The sequence below is a fragment of the Coccinella septempunctata genome, chromosome 4, assembly GCF_907165205.1.
Source record: "Coccinella septempunctata chromosome 4, icCocSept1.1, whole genome shotgun sequence".
NCBI lineage: Eukaryota > Metazoa > Arthropoda > Insecta > Coleoptera > Coccinellidae > Coccinella > Coccinella septempunctata.
Genome location: NC_058192.1, coordinates 2,316,514 through 2,326,625, shown reverse-complemented (window position 1 = coordinate 2,326,625; position 10,112 = coordinate 2,316,514). Strand labels below are relative to the sequence as shown.

The window sequence follows — 10,112 nt, the reverse complement described above, 5'->3', positions numbered from 1 at the left end:
GAATAATAGATCCCTATTGATTAGATATTTCGAAAGTTTATTTTTGGTGCCAGGAAGCGAAAGCGTGATTTTAACAACCCTCGAAGGTGAGTTCATGACCTGAACTCGTTTAGGAGTCATTTCCCTAAAAGATGCGTGTTGTTTACGTACGTAACCATGACGACCGCGACTCACCGCTCCAATTGACGAAAATTGAGTCAGTAGTATCATCCATGATATTTTTTCTGGGTAGTTGGGTGTTGGGGTTTATTTAATCCTTCAGCAAGAATGTGAGTACTGCCGTTTTGGCTTTGAGATTCTTTTATATGGTATATACTTCAATGTTATACACGTTTGAAAGTATAATGAATATGATAACGTTCTATCTACACCCAACCTTCATTTATTCAATATGGGGTAACTAAATTATGTAGTTAAAATAACAGTTATATTTTTTCACGTTTACTATTGAATATATCTGACATATATCCTTTACCAAAATACACTTTCGTTTTTTTTTTTATGAAACCACAATATAGGGTTTGAAGCAAGATACATTCTAATATTTTTCCAATCAATCGATTATGATCTCTCCGCAGGTTTCTTCAATGATTACCCTTCCATTTTCGTGAAACTACTAACCCTGCCGTTACAAAATTTGCCATGGTAACATGAGGAATCCACCAAGCATCAAATTCCTCTCTATTTTGATAGCCTTAGTGCCCGCTGCCAACAGCGGATTTGCCTGCCTTGAAAACCCATGTGTTCACGGAGTATGTGTAGACGATTTAAACTCGACATATTTATGCTATTGCATCGACGGTTATACCGGAATTCACTGCCAAACTAACTGGAACGAGTGCTGGTCGAACCCCTGCCAAAATGGGGCCACGTGTGTTGATGGAATAGCCATGTTCAATTGTACATGTCCTCTTGGATTCACAGGTAAAGCTCCCTCTATAGGTGGGCAAAACAGATTCAATTCGAAACATTTCTGTATGTCGAGAATTTAGGAATATTTGAAGTGCAGTATGTTTGAGTATATGGGTGTTATCCCTCATTTTCCCAACCTCTTTTTATTCAGGAGATTTATGTGAGACTGATCTCAACGAATGCGAAAGTAGCCCTTGTCTGAACAATGGGACGTGCTTGGATGCAGTCAATGGCTACTTCTGCAGCTGTCTCGCTGGGTATTCCGGGGATCACTGTGAGATAGACGAGGCTGTTTGTAACACCACGAGTGAAGCAAGATGTGCCAACGGTGGTGTATGCGAAGAAGGTCCTGGTGAGACCTTCACTTGTAAATGTTTACCAGGTGAGTGATTCCAAACGCATCTTAAGCCTTCATCGAGCCCTTAATTTCTCAGGTTGGAATGGCCCATTGTGTACAACGGAAATAAACGAATGCTTGTCCAATCCTTGTCAGAATGGAGGCGTTTGTGTAGATTTATTAGCGGATTATGATTGTGCATGCACGTTTGGTGAGGATCTTCATTTTTTTTAATTCACATAGATCCCTTCAACCAGTTATTTTTCCGAGCAGGTTTCATGGGAAAGAACTGCGAAGAAGAGATGCAGATTTGCGAAACGCAAACTTGCAAAAACAACGCGCTGTGTTTGCTAGAAGAAGGCGAGCCAGTTTGTTACTGTGTCCCTGATTTTCACGGAGATCTTTGTCAGTATCAGTACGATGAATGCCAGCTAGGCGTAAGGTATTAAAATCACATTTGACGACAACATTTGTGTGTATTTTCCATTCCATTTTCCTCAGATGTGCTAATGGAGGAACTTGCATAGACGGCGTCGACAATTTCACCTGCTCCTGTCTTCCAAATTTGACTGGAGTCTTTTGTGAATGTTTGATCCTACCAGATGGCTCTCAAAATTGTTCATTTGTCGACTTAGATCTCACGACCATACCGTATATTGGTACAAATGTCACAACCGAACAATTCTCGACCTTGGGTTTAACAGATGGTACCTCAACATTCTTTTCAACCACCTTCTTCGAATCTAGCACGACGTATACAACCCTAATGACTGGGTCACCCAACACCTCTACAGATACAACATTCCTGACGACACCGAGTTTTTATGACACATCCACCGTTGAATCCAGTCGAAATTACACAGATTTAACAACGGTTACCACAGCTAAATATGATTTGACATCTGAAATCACCACATCCCAGCCATCTGAAAAGACTGAAACATTTCCTACCTCTGATTATATTACGACAGAAAAACTGGAAGTAACTGTGACTACTGAGGCAAATCCAACATTTACAACAAGTAGTTCTTCACAGACTGAACAAATATTGGAGACTACAACCAAGATTGATGAAGAAACAACTTTCGTTACTTCAACTGAAGCGGAAACCACCACAATAATCAGTTGGAAAAATACAAGTTCACTTACAAATTTCTCTTCACCCGCAACAGAAATTATAACGTCGACAGTTTTATCTGCCACTACTGGAGATGAAACTGGGGGTTCAACTATGGAAAGTTCAAGTAAATCTATATCAGAAGAATCAACTGATTTCACTACAGAAAGAATAACCGTTGGAACTCTAACATCCGGAAGAGAATTTCCCGTAGAAACGCCTACTCTAACCGACGTAACAACTCAGATTTCCGATAAAACGACAATTTCTGCCGCACCAGATTGTTCACAAGAAGGAAAGGAATGCCAACATGGGGGAACCTGCATATTGGAAGAGAAGGGTTACAAAGTAGGTGGTGAAATTTTGTTTTTTGTACGCTGATTCTGATCGGTTTCAGTGTCATTGCCCTTTCGATACTGAAGGAGACTCGTGTGAGGTCCTTCTAGGTGTGAAAAATGCTGCTTTTAATGGGGAATCATACCTGGCTCACCATTTACCTGATTTTTCCCATATTAACATAGCATTCGATGCTAAGACTGTAACGTCTGATGGACTGATATTTCACTTAGTCACCGACAAAATATTCATGAGTCTGTACATAAGGGAAGGATTTTTGGAGTTCAAGTTTTCATGTGGCTATCAAACCATGCTTCTGAGAGAGTTAAGAACGCCAGTCAATAAAGGTTACGTGATGCATATTGCAGCAAAGTAAGAAAAATCCTGCCAATCTTCGTGGAGTTGTGTTCAATTTTTTTTTCCATTTAGGTTGCATTTTCGACCGGATTTCAGCCACTGCGACGCATCTGTAAATGTAAACAACACCTTATCCATGAGAGGGGACCAAATGTCTTCGGTGCCACAGTTCCAGAAGCCAAATATTTGGTTGTATTTGGGTGGAGTTCCGGCCGAAATGAAACAGATTGATGGTAGTCTGGTGGGATTTGCTGGGTGTATGAAAAATTTGAAGGTAAAATTAATGACTGCATCAGTTGTTGCAAATAATATGTCTCTGTAAGATTTCTGGTAGGTCCGTTAATATTTTCGGAGACGCGGAGGATGGTACAGCAGTTACCGAGTGTTCGTCATTGGCTTGTCTTTCAAATCCGTGTCAGAATGAAGCAACATGTGTTGTTGAAAAGGGGGAATGGACTTGTCACTGTAAAAACGGGTAATTCGTGATTGGATTGTAGCAAAATGAATCATTAAAAAGGATAAACTTGCAGGTATTTGGGAAAACAATGTGAAATATCTGTTTGCGACAACAACCCTTGCTTATTTGGTGGTACCTGTGTGAGTCTCTCTAAAAGTGGTTACATTTGCCTTTGTCCATTCGGCAAACACGGACATTTTTGTGAAAATGGTGGATTTTTTTCGATTATTTTAATTATAGTATATTCTTCAAGAGTTATATTTCCAGATATGAAAATAACTCATCCGCATTTTTCCACCATGGCGAAAGGGTGGTCCTCATACGTCGCCTATTCAATACCGAAAGAAATATCCAAAAACCTCGAGATCAAATTCAATTTTTTACCTACGGATATGGATCAAATCTCAATGTTACTCTTCATAGGCCAGACTGGCTTCCATGATACGTTCTCAGATCATTTAGCCGTTAGCTTAATCAAAGGATATATCATGTTGACCTGGAATTTGGGTTCTGGTAAGTGAATAAATAATGCTAGCACAAGTGAAAACATGGAATCCTTCAGGTCCAAGAAGAATCTTCACGAACCAGCCGTTGCAGAAAGGTCTGAGTAACTATACAATACATTTGGGACTCAGAGGCAGGAGGGCTTGGTTGAACGTTGAAAATATAGGAAATATCACAGGAAAAGCCCCAGGGCCCTTCGAAAATTTAGATGTGGCCCCCATTCTTTTCATAGGTCAGTTACATTTTCGATTTTTTCTGGCTATACAGGGGTGTTTCACCCGAAGAACCACCCGGGTTATTCACTATGACCTACAAATTTTTAGATAACAATCTCATTCGGTTCCCTAGACGCTTTTAGTGGACACTGCGTGAAACACCCCGAAAGTAGTTTCCTGACGCGTTCCGCTAGATGGCGCCACTTGATTGAAAGCGCACTATAATAATGAAAAGATTCGACAAATATGAGATGATTGCTTTTTTTCGGTGATGAGAACAACAGGTTGAACAATTTACAGGTGGTCACGAGTCCAAGTACTTCAACAAGTTGCCACATGACTTACCACAGCACTCAGGTTTTATGGGGTGCATATATGACATCAAGATTAAGACCGAGAACGAACTGATTCCAGTGAAACTGAACGATCGCACTGTGGGGAGATCAGTGAATCAATGTGGGGTTTCAGAATGCTATAAGAACAGGTGCCCCAATAAAGCTGCTTGTTTACATCATGGAAGCACTTTTACGTGAGTACAAAAAGCAAGGATGAGTCTGTGATAACTGAAGTGCCTTTCAGATGCCTCTGTCAAGATTCTTGGTATGGGCCACTTTGTTTGTCCAAAGTAAATCCTTGTGATTCGACCTACAATAAATGCTCGAAAGGTTCTACTTGTGTACCTCTGATAGAAGGATATGAATGTGACTGTCCTTTCGGAAAAAGTGGGATATATTGTGAGCAAGGTAAGTTTGTGAAGTGAATTATTTGGTTTTTGTTCTCAATGTCTACCTTATCTTCGAATTAATTCTTTCTTTGGACTTTTTCTTGCATGAAACTTTCAGAATACAGAGGCAGTTAGTTTTCAAAAATGAATATGATCGCGATATTCTCTTTTCTAGATGTGAGCATCACAGATGTCAGTTTCAAGGGGACAAGATCTTTCATAGATATCGGATATTACGAATTTCAAAATAACAAATTCAATTTCAAACTGGAAATCAAACCGTTGTCGAACAACGGACTGATCCTTTTCACCGGCAAAGAAGAAAATTTCGTTTCGCTATACCTGCAAAATGGGATGGTAGAATTGAGAGTGAAGAGGGGTAAATTCAAATTGAGCCACAATTTGGTGACTGTTAGAAGTAGCAGACTGTTGGTTTTGGGAGTTTGGCACCAGATTAAATTTGGGATGTTTGGAAGGAAGATATACCTCTCTGTGGAAAATGTTATAGATACTGCATTGTTGGAAAAGGAGAACTATATACTGGAGTTGGCAGAGAAGATACATTTAGGTGAGTATTGATGTTTTATGATAATTTTCAGTTTAAAATTTCCGATTTCAGGTGGATTACCAGATATGTCTCGACTACCTTTAGACGCTCTGTCCACCCTCCCAACCCATTATACAGGGTGTATTCGTCTGCTCGAAATAGATTCGAAATTCATACGTCTCAACGCTGAAAATATAAAAAAAGGTCGTAATATCATAGATTGCGACGGTACTCCATGTGGGGGAGATGTCTGCGCGAATGGGGGTACCTGTTGGCTAGATTCTTTCAGGAAATCCCATTGTAATTGCCCATCACCGTTTTATGGTAGCAAATGTGAGAATATCTACAACTGCTCGAACAATATGTGCAATAATATGGGTCAGTGTAACGATAACAAATGTTACTGCATACCTGGAAGAAATGGATTCAATTGTGAAAATGAAATCATTGTCAAAATGCCGGAATTCAAAAAAGGGAGTTATTTAATAATCGACAAGAAAAAAGATAAAAGGAGGGATGCTATCAACACTGATATTGGACAGATTTCAATTAATTTTACTACAGCTAGTTCGAATGGCTTACTTTTATGGCATAAAGAGGTAGGTAAAGAATTTCTGAAGATTTTTTATGGCTGTAGAGGCAAATACACTGTTTTTTCTGATTTTCAGGAGAATTCCTTCATAGGGTTGGGAATCGAGAGAGGCCATTTGAAATTAGCTTATTCTCCAGACAAAAATAATACATTCTCCGCCATTTTATGGAACAACAGAATATCAGATGGACTTTGGCACAACATACGTTTGAAATTCTCACCAATGTCAATAGAAATTGACCAAACATCCTTCAGGAAAAACATACCACTGACGAAAAATCACGAGATCAATTTGACCAATGGAAGATTTTTCCTAGGAAATGTGCCAACCAATAAGAGTTTATCATTTGAAACTAACGGGTTCTTCAAATATCCATTCGAGGGGTGTATTGATAGTTTCAGTGAAAATTCTGAAAAAATAAACGATTTTTCTATTTTCGAAGGACTAGGAATTGAAATTTGTCCGGTATTTTGATGAAATAAAAATATTTCACGAATAAAGTGCATTTTTATTGCTCCTGGGTCTTGCTAGACCCAGATTGAAAACTGGAGAGATAATATTAACTAATTAAAACATTACTATGCAGAAAAATTTTCATTTTCAGGTTTTTCTAGAGGAACGATTTCAGTGATTAAATAAAAAGTCAAGTTACTTTAGGTCTTTTTTAATGAAATATACATTTTTACAACTTAATATTTACAATTTCATTCACGAATCATAATTTCTAAAAACTAAAACTTACAGAAAATTGGATGATATAATGTGGAAGTCCTTACATGTAATGTGAAATATATACATTGATTTCAGTCGTGAGTTTAATGTTTTTTGGATTGTTTTTCCTTATTGCTTGATAAAACCTCTCCTGGTGATGGATAGGGCCTCTGTTGATATAAAACTCCCGAAGCTGTGTTATCTGCATGTGTTTTATTATTCTCTAGCCCATCACTCCATGTTCCAGGAGCAATATCTGAGTATGAAGCGGGATCCATTGGGTCAAGAACATTATCTTTCCTTGGTCTTTTACTGCTATGCTTGTCATCTTTTCTAGATTTATCTTCGCTATCTCTACGGCTAACAACTCGAGGACTTGGTTTCTTGAATTCTTTTTCATCAGAGTCATTAGTATCATCTGATTCTTTTTCTTTAGTATCAGATTTTTTCGCAGTCAAATATTGTTCCCTCAGTTTAGCTGCGCATTTTGTGATTTTTGCTTTGGGATGTTTAGGAGGAAGCCATGATACTAAATCATTTTCAATGTTCCAGTAATAGTATCTCCCACTGAAAAAAAATTATGCTGAAGAAAAGCTCAGGAGTAAAGTACTGAGAATATACTTCGGATACAGTTTTGGATGGTCTCAGATACTTACACTCCTTTATCAAATACTTCAATCCAATTACTAGGTAATGGATATTTGAACAAGAGTTTCTGCATACTCCTTGCATAAGTTGGTTCTGGAGTAGGATGTCCTCTCCAATTGGTCTCACAGAAGACTGAACAAATGTGAAACATGTTCACCTTATTAGGGCAATAGACATAACCTTTGTAGTCATCTTTTTTGGTTGTTTTTGCTGGAGTTTTGGCTATCAACATGATGAAAAATTAATATCAAGGAAAAAACTATGAATCAGTTCTACTTACAAGGAGGTGCAACTATTCCCCTTTTTGAAAGTTTTGCTAATAGAGCCGGTGGCAGAGGCATTATAACTTCACAGTTCAAAAAAACTTTCACAGAAGAGTCGGAAGAACTAATTATGAAAACGGCAGGCAACTATTCTTCGAGTTCTTGAAACGAATGAAAATAGTTGTATAAAATCGTATGAAAATGAAGCGTCAATGAAATTAGGTTAGTATTTTTTCAAATCGAAACCACAGAAGAGAAAGAAAGGAAGTCTATTTGTTACAATTTTGTGAATTTTTGGCTTTGTTTCTCTTCTATGGATTATCATCTCTTGTTTGGCTTGTTTTTCGTTCCCCTCGGCTGGTAAGTGAAAATTGAGTTATTTTATATCTAAGATCATCTATAATAATTTCCATGGAATAGGAATTCCTGGCTCGCCAGATATATTCTATATTTTTCTATTCGGTTTCGGCATATTCTACTTGTCTTCACATATTTGAAGGTTATGTTGTTTCATAATATTTTTTTTTCAGGATAAAATGAGGCAGATCAGAAATAATCAAACTGTGAGGATCCCCGAAGGACTCAAAGTATCTGCCAAATCGAGGGTAGTAACTGTCACCGGACCAAGAGGTGTTTTAAAAAGGTCCTTCAAACATTTAGCCCTGGATATTCGTATGGTGAACCCTAGGCTATTGAAGGTAGAAAAATGGTTCGGTACTACGAGGGAACTTGCCAGTGTGCGCACGGTATGTTCCCATGTTGAGAATATGCTTAAAGGTGTAACGAAGGGTTTTCAATATAAAATGAGAGCAGTATATGCTCATTTTCCGATCAATTGTGTTACTACTGAGAATGACACAGTAATCGAAATTAGGAATTTCTTAGGAGAAAAGTTCATCAGAAGGTCAGTTTATGTTTATGGAGGAATATTTTTGTTCTCCACTGCTAGTAGTTCTTGGTGACTTTTTACTTAAAGCTATCGGTTAACCCATCACAGTAGATATCATTTTTAAGTTATTTAGGTCATTTCTCATTTTACTGAGAATCAATACTCAAATTTTCATGGTTGCAGGGTGAAAATGGCTCCAGGAGTAACAGTAAAAACCTCTCAAAAACAAAAGGATGAGCTGATCCTCGAAGGAAATTCATTGGAAGATGTTTCTAGATCAGCAGCTTTGATACAGCAGTCGACAACAGTCAAGAATAAGGATATCAGAAAGTTCTTAGACGGTCTATATGTATCGGAAAAGACAACAGTTGTACAAGATGAAATTTAAATATAAGAAATTTTATATAAATAATGTTTTTTTTTATCAATACCCCTAAACCCTAAGCAAGTTGAATTCTGATTCAACAAATGTACAAATGCATTCAAACTGCAAAAAAAAAGTTTTTATGAACAAGATGAAAATTTTCAGCGCCATCTAGGGCGTTAGCGGGCAAGCAGTCGCGAAAATTGATATTTGAACTGGTATATTTGCGTCGTTTGTTTAACTTTTTTTGCGTGCAGAAAAGTGACTAAAGTTACCTAATAGGTAAAAAATACCTTCGGGATTAGAAATTTTTTTCTTTTCGAATTTGATCAATTTCTCTCCCTCTCTTTTTCACAATAATCAGCTTTTGAAACCTTATCGTAAATACTTTCTCATTGCAGTGTTAAGCTAAAGAAATTGAGACGTTCTAAGAACTATTTTTTGTTGTGCAGTTTATCCTCGAAGCTCTTGCGTAAAATTTTTACTGTTATCACATCCTGATGAAGAATACTTTTGCTTTTCTCCCATAAGACCTTGATGAGTGTGATGTCAACTTGAACATACACGTTCTGAGAAATTCTCCAGATAAAAGATACACCGTGGGTGTTGTTTATTAAACTGAATTTTAATGCCATACTAGACCAACCTTCGATGTAGGCAAGTTTCAACATGGAGACAATGACTAATGCGGATTCGGCCGGTGAAATTGGAAGGTGAACATTTCGTATGGGTGTAACCATGACCTTGTCATTGAACTGTTTTCGTCCAATATTTGCCCAAATAATGAACCCTTGGGAACTATAAGAAAATTCATTACATACCCTCAAAATTTGTCACTGATGTGCGAATATAGAATTATTCTCTATGGCTCTGTGTAAAGTTTCGTGGTTTGAGAATTTGATTACCGAGTTTTTCGATTACTTGTAATCAACATAATATGCTGCAACCAATGATTATTCTAAATACATTCTCTGATATAAATTCGTTATAAAGGCCTATCAATAAGTCTTGAGTTGGTGGCATGAATCACACCTTTTATTATTTCTCCAAGGCATTGCTTTCTTGCAATATGGAAATGCGTTTTATTGTTCAATAATGATTCTGTTCTTAAACTGAAGCGTTACTCAGAATCAGTGGT

The 10,112-nt window shown here is 37.6% G+C and overlaps 3 protein-coding genes across 3 annotated transcripts; 2 read left to right on the top strand and 1 right to left on the bottom strand.

Moving 5' to 3' along the window:
- The first annotated feature begins 580 nt into the window (after positions 1–580).
- Positions 581–6,599, top strand: LOC123312143 (protein eyes shut). The gene is made up of 16 exons (XM_044896391.1): positions 581–924; positions 1,064–1,294; positions 1,347–1,460; positions 1,523–1,691; positions 1,751–2,714; positions 2,764–3,074; positions 3,132–3,333; positions 3,383–3,534; positions 3,590–3,726; positions 3,784–4,029; positions 4,079–4,252; positions 4,536–4,764; positions 4,815–4,978; positions 5,135–5,527; positions 5,579–6,105; positions 6,175–6,599. Exons 1-16 carry the CDS (start codon positions 651–653, stop codon positions 6,571–6,573), a joined length of 4,686 nt encoding a protein of 1,561 aa, XP_044752326.1. The 5' UTR covers positions 581–650; the 3' UTR covers positions 6,574–6,599.
- Positions 6,600–6,751: 152 nt separating this feature from the next.
- Positions 6,752–7,935, bottom strand: LOC123312168 (polyglutamine-binding protein 1). Its single transcript, XM_044896428.1, has 3 exons — positions 7,739–7,935; positions 7,467–7,680; positions 6,752–7,377 (listed from the first exon to the last, which is right to left on the bottom strand). Exons 1-3 carry the CDS (start codon positions 7,797–7,799, stop codon positions 6,915–6,917), a joined length of 738 nt encoding a protein of 245 aa, XP_044752363.1. The 5' UTR covers positions 7,800–7,935; the 3' UTR covers positions 6,752–6,914.
- Positions 7,936–7,971: 36 nt separating this feature from the next.
- On the top strand, positions 7,972–9,019 carry LOC123312169 (60S ribosomal protein L9-like). Its single transcript, XM_044896429.1, has 3 exons — positions 7,972–8,081; positions 8,252–8,625; positions 8,794–9,019. Exons 2-3 carry the CDS (start codon positions 8,258–8,260, stop codon positions 8,996–8,998), a joined length of 573 nt encoding a protein of 190 aa, XP_044752364.1. The 5' UTR covers positions 7,972–8,081; positions 8,252–8,257; the 3' UTR covers positions 8,999–9,019.
- The last annotated feature ends 1,093 nt before the right edge of the window (positions 9,020–10,112 follow it).